Raw genomic sequence first — 12,135 nt, 5'->3', positions numbered from 1 at the left:
GGAGTGCTAATTAGCATATTGTGCACTCATTTGCAGTTCCTCTTCTGCAAAAAAAGTGGCAGTGGAGATGTAACCCAAGTGTACATGCGATAAGTGATCATGAAGCTGTGTGCACTGAGGAGGGAGTTTCAAAATAAACTTTCGGTTAAAACACAGATCTTTCACTATAACTAGTACAGTATTCTCGTACTAAAACATAACCACAGGCAACCTTTCAGATAACCCAGAGAACGTTCTCTGCATGCCTTCACAAATCCGTTGGGGAAGGTGGGGGCTTCAAGGTCGCACTGCCACTGTTCAGTAGCATGCACATTATGTAGACATGCATATTACTCCTACTTGGGCAAAGCTTTTCAAAGAGTCCAGCTCTTCAGATCTCTTGGTCAGTGGTCTCCAAACTTTTTTGATGATGCACCCCTATCAGTAAAAAAAATTTTGAGCACATGCCCCCAATATATGTATGTATCTGTTTATACAATTTTTTTTTTAATTTACTTTCACCCCCGTTAGCCACACCCTGACCCCTGTTAACCATGCCCTGACCCCCATTAGCCACACCCCCTGACTTCCATTAGCCAGGCCTCAGGAGGTAACACTCTCAGGGCAAGCTGGACACATGACCAGAAGTAAAAGGTGTCATGTGACTCCTCTCTAAGGACTTTTCCCACCATCCTCCTACCAATAGGGATTAGTTTGGCCGCACCAAACCTCCTCATGCAACTATCCTGCAGTTGCATTAACCCAATGTGTGTAACATTAACTCAGGGGTGGAGGGGACAGAGAGGCTGGGGGAAGTGTTCCCTCCGTTTCCTCCCGTGAGCAGAATGAATTTTGTGTTGTGCACCAGTACTGAATTCATGTGGCTTGTTTGGATGTACCACTGTGGCACCCAAGTTATTAATAAATATCGTATAAACCTTTACCTTTTCCCTCTGCTGCCATGTCTCCTATACTTGCTCCATCAGCTCCTCTGATGCCTGCTGCCCCCACACCCTCCTCTGCTGTCCTGACTCCTGCCCTTCTCCCTGCCCTCAACCTTCCTGTGACCTGCCCCCCTCCACCAGCCCTTCTCTCCCCGCTGGGCCCACACCTCCAGTAGCCCCACTCTGATCATGTGAGCTACCTACCTCTACACATCTTCCCTGCCTCTCTCCTCTAGTGCTGGTCCCTCCCCTACAAGTGTCTGCCCTTCTGCTTAACCCCCGGCACCTGCACCTTCCTTTACCCCTGCACCCTTCTGGTGCCTCCTCCTTCCCTCACTATCCCTGCCCCCTTTGCCCTCTTTTTCCCTGATGCCCGCCCTCTCACATGCCTTTCTCCATCCCCAACTTCCTCACACCCACCCCTTCTTTCAAGCCTTATCCCAGCACTTCTCCTTCCCCCTTCTAGCCCCCAATGCCCTTGCCCTCTCCCAGAGCTGGCCCGAGCCATTCTTGCACCCCGGGCGTACGGCGCATGCGCGGCCCCGCCCCCGCCTGGCCGGCAGCACCGCACAGTGCCCCTTACAATCGGGCACCCCGAGCTATCGCCCGGTCAGCCCATAGCTTGGGCCAGCTCTGCCCTCTTCTCTCCCAGCATCACCCTGTCCCCCCTCCCACTGACACCTCCCCTCCTGCCCTTTTCCTCATTGTCTCCACTTGGCCCCCTGGCATTTGTCTCTCCTCCACCCTGTCCCTTGGTGCCTTCCCCTTTCTTCTCCTGACCTGCCCTCCTCTCCTCCCCTCCCCTCCCCTCTCCTTCCCTTCCCTCAGCACAAGCCCCTTCCTCTCCCATCCCTTCCCCCTATTTTTCCCACACCCCCACCCCCTTCCTTCCAGTTTGAGTCTGTGAGGTGGGCCGCATGGTTTTAAAGTCCCAGGCCCTGACGTCACAGCGTGCCTGGGCATCTCCCCTCTCATCTGTTGTGCGGGTGTTTGAACACGCTGCGCATGCGCTCCCTCGGATGTCTTGCGAACCAGGCATCTCCCTTCTCAGCTGTTGCGCAGCAGCATGTGCTATCTCAGATCGTCTCGCACACCCCCTCGGATTCTCACATGCACCCCCTCGGGTGTGTGCACCCCACTTTGGAGATCACTGCTCTAGGTAGGAGAGAGTGAGGAGAAAGCATACTCTCCTGAGCATGACAGACGTGTTTGGGTGAGGATTCATCTTACAATATTCAATGCTCAATCCCCAGAGAAAATAACTATATGTAATGTAACTTGGCTGGCTCAGAAGTGGCTGCAGAGAATCTGATTTACAAGTTTTAAAGCACCCACCAAGAATGTCTCAGACTTTCTGACCAGCTAGTCAAAGTGGTCTCTTGATCTAGCAACAAGCATTTGATGTAGTCATGGTATGTGTGAAAGGAAAAGGGATTTATTAGCAGACGCGTGGTGGGCCCTTACTGAAAAAGAAAGTGAGAACCTCAAAATCCTAATTCTAAATAGCTGTGACCCTGGAGTTCATTGTTCTTGCACCCTCACCCACTGACAAATGAGATGTACACACTGACATGCTGTGGCCTTGACTGGGTTGTGGTTTTCTTTTCTTTTTTTTAATTGTAGGGGAGAAGATAATCACTGGATATGCAAACCATGGAACTTGGCCAGAAGCCTAGACACCCACATAACCAACAATCTTAACATAATCATCAGGCACAGGGAAAGCAGCCCAAAGGTAGAGGACAGTGGGCTTCCCACTTGGCTTGAAGCACTTTTTTAATGTTTATTCTGACAGAGCAACCAAAAAAAAAGAAGAAAATTTAGTTTCCTCCTTCAAAAAGTTGTAACAGCTGGTATGTTTGAGCACAGGCATCCTGAAATAAATATCTTTACATTGTGCCAAGGCCATGTTAGAATATTTTTCTATTTGCTCATAGCAGACCTGTCTCTTTAGGACAGAAATAAAATGCGCCCTTACGTTCAAGTCTTGATTACTGTGTTGCTGCTTCTGTGCCACTCAGTAAGAAATCAAAGAAGATAATTAATTCTCACTTGCATGTAGTGTCTGTTGGCTGTAAATATAAAAGTGAGTGAGTGCTGCTTCCCTCAGGTAGTCTTTGAGTGTTCTTATGCACAAAATGCTTTTTCAACAATGACACGTGACTTTATATTATAAGCCAACAGTGTGGTCTTACATAAGACTACTACATAAGCTTTGTCTAGAGACTTAATAGAATCTATCTTTTGAATTGCATGCCTCTTTTGGAATTCATATCTCAAAATAAAAATGCATGAAGAATTACAGCAACACTTCAGTTCAGAAGAAAGCTGATTTATAAAGTGAGACTTGTTTGTTAATTTTTTTTAAGTATGGCATTAAGTGTTTCTGTAAACTAGCCAGCTTTTGAAAAGCCATCTTAAAGGCGTGTTTCTATTACCAGTAAACCAAATTAAGCAGTGTGGAATTAGGAAGTTAAAGCACTTTGTTTTGCATCTTATTGAGCATTTTATAAACAAAAGGAAAATATTTCATAGTACTGAGAACCTTGATAAAATTACTAGAACCCGGTCTTGGGTGCTGCAGGACATACTTAACTTTTATGGCATCCCTAGATAAGGCTGCATGTAGCATTGCTGGTGCCCCTTGATAGCTATAAATGTTCCTCACTCTCTACCTGGATGGCTCACTATCTACCCTTCCTCAATGCTTACTGTGTCCATTGCTAGCCTTGTCACATACCTCCTCTTCTCCTAGATAAGTAGGGCTGAGGAGCTGGAATAAAAGCAATTATGTTGTCATTTATTTTTTGGAAAAGTATTCTAGGACAATGAGATGATGTGTTACAGTTAGGCCATCTAAGGAGGAAAAAAAATATTGGATTGAAACTTATGAAAAGATTTATTTGCAAGCAGAGAATAAAACAGACTTCAGTGCAATGATGAGGGCAGTACTTTAGTTCTATATCCCAGTCTGAAGAAAGAGTACACTCAGGCTGTTTGGTTACAAACAAAGGCTAAATTGCTTATATTGAGAAACTATGAAAAGGAAAAGTAGGTTTAATGCATGCTGGTAGAATAGATCTGGGACTGTCCCAATCCACTGATGCTTGTTTCTGTCATCACCTACTATGCATCTTCATTCCTTAGGGTTTAATTGTGTCCAATCTCTGTTTTTGTTTTAGGTAGTATCTAAGTATATTGAGAGCCCAGTGTTGTTTCACCGGGAAGATGTGGGGATGGTTAAATTTGACATTCGTTACGTTGTGCTTCTGCGATCCATAAAGCCACTCAACCTGTATGCTTATGATGTTTTTTGGCTGCGGTTCTCAAATCGGTAATAACTTTTTTTTCTTCCCCCCCCTAGGAGTGAAGGAGTTAGCGGTGTTAAATTGTGATGCCTTGCCTTTCAAAGATCTTACGTAATTAACACAGTCTCTTTCCTTTATTTGATAGTGCATTTTCTCTTGATGACTTGGATGACTATGAGAAGCATTTTACCGTCATGAACTATGCTCCTGGTGTAACCTTAAAACAGGTAAGCAAGTGAGACGCAAATGTCTTCCATCCAATCAAGATACTGATCCTGTATCTATGACTGTCATCAGATGCATACCTAATGCATAGCTATCTAAATAAACTTGACAGCTTGTACCTGCCCTGCAGCTATTTTCTAAAATTGGGGGACCCAGAAGAAACAGTTACAGGTTATGGCACAAATTTATCTCTCTCATCAAATCCATATTAAAAGAACATCTTACCAATCCCAAACTGATGCTTTACTGTAGTATTTTCACCACATAGTAAAAAGCACTGTTTGGTAGAAATGGGAAAAGCTTGGAACAAATAGTTCTCATTTCTGCCCTGTATAGGTGGTAAAATTCCCCAGGACCTTATTTGGAATTTATAGTATGTGTTTATAGTGTCTGCAGCTTATAGTCCTTTTTCTACCCTTTAAAAAAATCCTAGCTCACAATGTGAATAGTCTAGCAAACCAATTTCTAATGCCATTTAATTTATTTTAGGTTCACTGTGATGAATTTATTCCTCTATTTGAGAAGCAGTATCCTGAATATTCCTGGAAAAATGTGCAAGTAAGTCACCAATCCATCTTCCCCATATGAAATGGCCACTAAATAAATTTTTTTTTTTTTTAAGCAAAGATGTTTTTCAAAGGCTCGTGTGCTTTTGCCTTTGAGTAGTCAGCAAATGTCTCTTTGGTGCAGCAAAAGTTAGTAGTCTCAGAATTTTAAAGTCTGCAAATACAAAAAGTTCTGCTGTCTGTTACTGTTATATTAGGGTATAAGCTTTCTCCATTTTTATGCTTGTGAATAAAATTGGTATTGATGGACGAACACTGGAGATTGAATGCTTCAAAATGCTGCTGAACTTGCTGTAAGACTTACCCTTAGCTCCAGAATGGTGCATAGAATATAAACTTTCATTTAAAACACTTAACAACCACAGAAGCTGGATTATAAACAGTCAGTGGCTGCAATGATATCCACATGAAGCCTGAAACAGCCGTTCTTAACATGTGAACCTGTCCTTCCATTTCAGTGGGTTAATGCTGATATTGAAAAATTGCAATTCAAATACCAACAGTGTTAAAGTCCAGAAACAAAAAAAGTTTAGGCAAAGTTATTCAGAATCTTTGCTGACCTCAGTCCTAAGGTGGGGAACTATTTAATTTTATAGTAAGTTTACTATAGTGATCGAGATTTTGGAATTGATTTTTTCCTATTTTTTTTAAATAAAAATGTTTTTTCCTGTGGGATGACAGCACACCATCATCACGCACTCTGCATCCCTCAGCCCCTCCCTTCCACCTCCTCTATCCTTCCCTGGTGCTCTGTGCCCTTCCCACTGGCTGCAGGGCTGTGTGGCTTTCCTCCTCTCATGGATGAGGTGGAGCCAGGGCAGGCCAGGCCTGCCACGCCTCGATCTGCCCTCCCCGGGCAAGGGGGGTTGGTGATTCGAGCATAGCGAGCTGGGTTTACTGCCCTCTGGTAATCTATGAACTACATAAAGCTGATGCTTGATTTGAATTCTGCAGCACCCTTACAAAACAGCTTTTGAGGACTTTGTTTACAGAATCTAGGTCCTTCTTGCTGTGTAGCGTACACACTTCTGTACAGCCTGCTGTGTATGCATACATTAACTATTCTGGCATAGCATATGAAAAGGAGAGCTATGCCAAGTACGCCACTCTTGATGTGCTTATGCTATAAGGCTGGATTGTATAGAGCCTACATTTGGATGCCTTTTGGGTTTCGATTTTTTTTATTATTATTATTATTACAAGAAAACAAAGCGCAAATTCATAGTTTAAAAATCTCTTCTCTCTAGTCTTATAACTAGACCCTTCATCAAACTTGTTGAAACTAAAATTTTCCCTTTTTGGGTTGAATTTTCAGTTGCTGCTCTAAGCTAACTCTTAACATGTAATTCTAAACTTGTGAAGATTATCAGAGCTTAACACAAAGACAGACTCCTTAATGTCCTGCCACAACAAAATACTTTAAACACTGTCGATTCTCTAATGTTGAGAAGTTTTAAATATACAGCCATGCGGAAGCTCCAATATTAAGACTCCATTACAGGCAGTCCCCGGGTTACGTACAAGATAGGGACTGTAGGTTTGTTCTTAAGTTGAATCTGTATGTAAGTCGGAACTGGCGTCCAGATTCAGCCGCTGCTGAAACTGACCGCCAATTCTGACTTACATACAGATTCAACTTAAGAACCCCAAGCTTCCCCAAGTCAGCTGCTGCTGAAACTGATCAGCGCTGATTCCAGGAAGCCTGTGGCAGAACAACTCTGCCTCGGGCTTCCTGTAGTCAGCGCTGGTCAGTTTCAGCAGGGGCTGACTTGGGGACGCCTGGGGCAGAGCAGCTGGGGTGCTGCTGGGTTGCTCCAGTAGCACCGCTCCTCGGCGCTACTGGACCAACCCAGCAGCACCCCAGCTGCTCTGCCCCAGGCGTCCTGATTCAGCCACTGCTGAAACTGACCAGCAGCGGCTGAATCAAGACCTGGGGCAGAGCAGCTGGGGTGCTGCTGGGTTGGTCCAGTAGTGCCCAGAGCGGCGCTGCAGGACCAATCGGAAGCGCCCCAGCTGCTCTGCTCCAGGGTCCAAAACAAAAGCCTGGTCTGCTGGGGGGGGGGGGGGGCACACTAGCCGCCCCCCCCCCCCCCAGCAGACCAGGGACACCGGGAGCAGAGCCGCAGCGGCAGCGGGGTGCTGCGCCTCTGAGGCTTTGCTCTGGCAAAGTCTCAGAGGCGCGGGACCCCCCCGCGGCTGCGGCTTCAGTCCCGGTGCCTGTGGTCTGCTGGGGACGGTCTCCAGCAGACCAGGGGCACCAGAGCAGCTTACGAACGGGGCTTTCTCGCCCCGGAGCTCGCAGGTAGCAATCCGCTACCTCGACCTCCGGGGCGAGAAAGCCCCGTTCGTAAGTGCGGATCCGCGTAAGTCGGGGACTGCCTGTAATTAAAATGAAAATAGAAAGTGGATTGTGAAGCATTTACTGGGGGTTATTTTGTGGTGGGTGGTTCAGATAAGTTAAAGGCAAAGGTAACTAGTCAATAGTTTGTTTTCCTATTTATCAAGAGCCAGGAAGTGCAGGGATGGTTAATTTGATCCTGCAGACACTTCCATGTGAGTAACTTTGCTTACAGCCACTCCCCGACTTACGAACACACCGACTTACAACCATCCGTACTTGCGACCAACTTCCCATTAACCCTATTACAATATTTTCGAGTTGAGAACCATGTACATCAAGTTTTTCAAACAGCGCGAGCGGTGCGTTTAAGGGTATTTCCGATTTATGACCAAATCGAGTTACGACCAGGTGTTCAGAACGTAACCTGTTCGTAAGTCAGGGACTGCCTGTACTCTTGTTTTGTAGTTTATTTTACTAGTGGTTGTAGGATGAGCCTTAAAATTTACAGAAAGAAAAATCTTTTTTTTTTTTTTTTTTTTTTTTTTTTTTTTTTTAAACAGTAGGGGACAAAGTGCCCCTCAAGGAGTTTTCAGGGCAAAGTACTAAGGATTAAACTTTTTCAAGAAGTGCATTTTACTCAATGGATATTAACAAGTCCATGTACCATAAGTCTTTTACATCCCTTTATTTGGTTTCCATATTGTATCCAGAAATATCATCACAATGTGATAATGTTGAAAAAAGTTGTGTTTTTGTTTGTTTGTTTTTTGTTTGTTTGTTTTTTAATTTGGAACCTTCTATTTATGATAGTAAAATGATGGGGGGGGAAGAGAGAGAAAAGTGGATTGATTTAGACTGGCTTCCAGAATTTCTGTGCTGTAGCTGTTATGCACAGAACAGCTTTTATTACCTTTTAAAGTTTGCACTTCTCCCACTGAGCAGGATTCATAAGTGTAGTGCTGTACAAAATGACCTAAACATGGATTCATTTCCAGCATTATAATACTTTTTTATTTTTATGGATTTCTGTAGTGTATATAGTAATTAGTTCAATTCTGGGTACTCAGCACTTTGAAAAAATCAGGCCAGTTATTAGACACACACACACAGCTCTAGAAGCTTAATTTTAGGCCCCCTATTTTTAAAAATCTTGGATTTGATTAAGTGTGGGGGAACCTATCAAATTATTTCTAAAGCAGTTTGACCCCTTCTGAAATGTGGAAGGTTCTTGTCTTCAGGCTTGTCATTTGTAACAATATTTAAGGTGTTTGATATGACTCATAAATGAAATTTTCACCTACAAAAGTGAGGAGTTTATTGCAATTACTTCTTTTTTTTTTTTTTGGCAATAGGCAGAGATTTTTAAGGCATTTGCTGAATTATTCCAAGCTGCTTCAGCTAAACCTGCACCATTTGGCATCTGTGATTATCCATCATCACGAGCAGTATATGCCATTGATCTGATGCTTAAGTGGGATACTACCACAGATGGTAAGCTGCTTTTGTTCTTTGAGAGACTGATTTATTCTCTGTTTTTGTTCTTTAAACTTGGGGGTGCTCTCCATTTTTGCTGTTTTTAAAAAAAAAAACAGCAAGACGGGCTCAATGTCTATACATAAACAGAATGTTTATGTATCTTTGAGGTTTCATATGTGTGAGGATAGAATTTGGTCTTTTTGTTAGTAATAAAAAATATTGAAGCGGTTGCCACACCTCTAATTCTTTTTATTGGCTCCATTTTTGCCACTGCTTTTGCTATTCCGATATAAACTTGTGAAGCTCTTTCCATACCAAGTGAACTAGAGAGAATAGATTATGCTTTGCAGCTATCTATTAATTGTAATAAGGTTTTTTCTATTGTGATGGTCGTACACCTGTTATGCACAGGTGTGGCTACCTCCTCTTTTCTGATTACTCTTTGTGGCCAGTCCACAATCATATGCAGTAAAAACTAATTATAACTTAAAATATAACCATGAGAGCAGTTTTTACTAAAAGTAATGCTAACAAACCCTATGATTTAATTCAACAACAATGTCAATACAGATGGGTAAGAATCTACATTTTTGTCTTCATCTGTACAAAATGCATTTTTCTTACTGTTCAAATGTCAGCTCAACCGCCTGGCCTTATTTTAGGGATGAGAGGAAGTAGACGGCTAAGTGGGGGCGTTCTGTGGCCTGTGTTGTACAGGTGGTAAGAACAGAATCACTTTCACATTGTCCCCTTCTGACTTTGGGAGGTGAAAGATTTTTGTCCTCCAGCTTAGGAACCCAGCTCTTTCCATACCAAGTGAACTAGAGAGAACAATAAAGCCATACAAAGGAGACTTGTTCCCTTAGAAATCAAGGAGGAAGCAGTCCTTTATGGAAGGTGCTTCTCAAGAGTTGTGGTTAAATAAAATAGATGCACTAATTCTGACCTAGTTAAAACGGTGCATCTTTCTAATGTGGACAGAATGGAATGGGTTTGGTGTCTCACCATATTATACTGTAGGCCTCAAAAACCCTACCTGCATATGTACTAAAGGTGACACAACCTTCATCCTCTTTCTATGATTTCTACTACAGCAAATGGAGGTGGCTCCCTGTATTAAAATGTAATATTTTGTTTCTCTTCAGGGAAAAGAACTATGCAGCCTCAGATCCTAGAGGTGAACTTCAACCCTGACTGTGACAGAGCCTGCAAATATCACCCTACCTTTTTTAATGATGTGTTTAGCACTCTATTTCTGGATGAAACAAATAATTGTCATGTGACATGTGTTGTCTAGGCCTAGAAGACTTGATCTGGTTCTTTATTTCCTTTTAGATATGCTTAACAGCAATATTTATATTTCAGTTCTATGAGCTGCTTATGTGACTTTTCTTATAAAGGTAACGAAAAATTTTCATCAGATGAATGGGCATATATTGTACTTGTAATCAGTAGTGTGCATTTTCTTGCTTAGTTCTATATCATCAGTTTGTGTTGACTTAAATGTCTCATGGAAGCCTGGAAAAATACAATAGTAACTGGAGCAAATCAGCTGTTGTTTTGTAGGTAGCCTTGTACACCTTACTTGCATAGCAGGAAGTGTTATACAACTTTCCTGTGTCTGTCTGCATTAGGATAATTTACTGTATCATGATGTTTGAGGTCACCCATCTCTTCCTTTCTGCATAATACCAATGTCATCCTAGCACTAAATGCTTTATTCCACAGAGGATTATGTAAAATAACTTTTAGGTTGTGTGTTTTAGATTTCATTGGAGTTACCAGATGAACAGACATTTATGAAGCTTGTTTTTAATAAAGTATTACAACAACAATAGTGTTTTTCAATTGAAGGCAACTATACATTCTCAAATGCTAGTCATAACTGCTGTCCTCTTTTTAAAATGGAATGATTTCTATAAATACATACCAGTCCCGTAGTTTGGAGCCATTCAGCAAGCATAGTGTGACCGTGCCCCCGTCCTTGGACCGTCTTGGGGGGGCGGTCACTCGTCTTTTCGGTTAATTGCTTTAGCCTCGGGCGATGATCCCATTTATGGTTATGGTTCCCTCGGGAGGGGGGAAGGAAGGGGGACCCGGGCCCGCCCTCACTCCCGGGCCCCAGCCCAGGGCCCTGAGGACGGAGACTAGCCGTAAGTCTCTGTCTGACTGGCGGGGGGGTGCCCCTAAACACACCAGCCCATGGGCTATTTCGCCGCCCTGCCCTGGGCTACTTCCTTCCTCTCCCCTACCCCGTCTCCAGGGTGTCGGTGCTCCCACCGTCGTCAACTCCTGTCGGGACCGTAGACGTCTCTGCGGCTCCTCCGCCGCCGGGGAGTGCTCCCGCAGCCTCTTTGCGCTCCCCCCGCTCTCCTGCGGCCGGCCAGCTTTTAAAGATCCCCGCCGGCCCGGGGGGGTTTACGCACCCTGCCCCCCTTTTGCGTCCACCGCAGTGCGCCCTCTTCCCCCCCGCCTCCCTGGCGGGGCCGCGCCCCGCTCAGTTGTGCTGCCGCGTCTCTCCAGCTGAGCGGCGGCGCCAATCAGCTGAGTCGTGGCTTCGCTCAGCTGAGCCGCGGCGTGCGAGCAGACGGCACAGCGGCAGTAGGTGCCTCGCTGCCCTTCTGCAAGGGCACAAAGTCTTGGGGGTTGGATGCAGGGTCTTGGTGCCCCGTCACACATAGTAATGCAGAAATTAGATGGAAACTAGAGCACCTTTCACGTATCAAGCAATTCATTCCTTTTCCACTGCAGTTAGGTAGAATATGGTCATGCAAAATTCTCATTGAGGTTAATGGAAGTCTTACCTAACTAGGGATTTGAGCTGAGCTAGCAAAATAAATGAATAATGAAGATCTGCAGTATAATGAGATAATGGAGACATTGGAGGGGTTGGCTTAGGGGGCATTACAATTGAGAGAAAATATCTTTTGCCAGAAGTCTGAAAAGATGTGGAATAGTGTGTTATTTTCAGCAAACAATGCAAGAACAAAGGATCCTTTTTATCAGCAATCGAGTTACAGCTTTGAATTGCACCCTCTTGCTCAGTAGTACTGTGCAAATAAACCTAGTGCTGAGGAACAGATAGTTTGCATTAATATTCTTCTTTAAATACAAGTTACACTTTTTGAAATATTATAGCCTTAAAGTTAACATTTTATTTAAATTTTATTTTTGACAAACATTGTAACAATTGCAGATGAGCCAAAGTTTAAAATTGTATCTTTTACATATCTTAACCTACAGCAAGCATAGATGGTTTTTAACCTTGTATTGATGTCAAGGAAGTGAGATGCAGA

At 43.7% G+C, this 12,135-nt stretch overlaps 1 protein-coding gene across 1 annotated transcript in view; it reads left to right on the top strand.

The window, feature by feature from the left end:
• Nucleotides 1-10,674, top strand: part of TTLL12 (tubulin tyrosine ligase like 12) — a 45,013-nt gene extending 34,339 nt beyond the window's left edge. The window contains exons 9-14 of the mRNA XM_075899469.1: nucleotides 2,547-2,658; nucleotides 4,106-4,257; nucleotides 4,377-4,458; nucleotides 4,946-5,014; nucleotides 8,716-8,854; nucleotides 9,985-10,674. Coding sequence (XP_075755584.1) covers nucleotides 2,547-2,658; nucleotides 4,106-4,257; nucleotides 4,377-4,458; nucleotides 4,946-5,014; nucleotides 8,716-8,854; nucleotides 9,985-10,136 — 706 coding nt within the window. The 3' untranslated portion in view covers nucleotides 10,137-10,674. The remainder of the gene's footprint in view (nucleotides 1-2,546; nucleotides 2,659-4,105; nucleotides 4,258-4,376; nucleotides 4,459-4,945; nucleotides 5,015-8,715; nucleotides 8,855-9,984) is intronic.
• Nucleotides 10,675-12,135: the final 1,461 nt, after the last annotated feature.

This window comes from Pelodiscus sinensis, chromosome 1 (genome assembly GCF_049634645.1).
Source record: "Pelodiscus sinensis isolate JC-2024 chromosome 1, ASM4963464v1, whole genome shotgun sequence".
NCBI lineage: Eukaryota > Metazoa > Chordata > Testudines > Trionychidae > Pelodiscus > Pelodiscus sinensis.
Note: the sequence above shows the minus strand (reverse complement) of the source record. Positions and strands in the feature narration are given on the sequence as shown.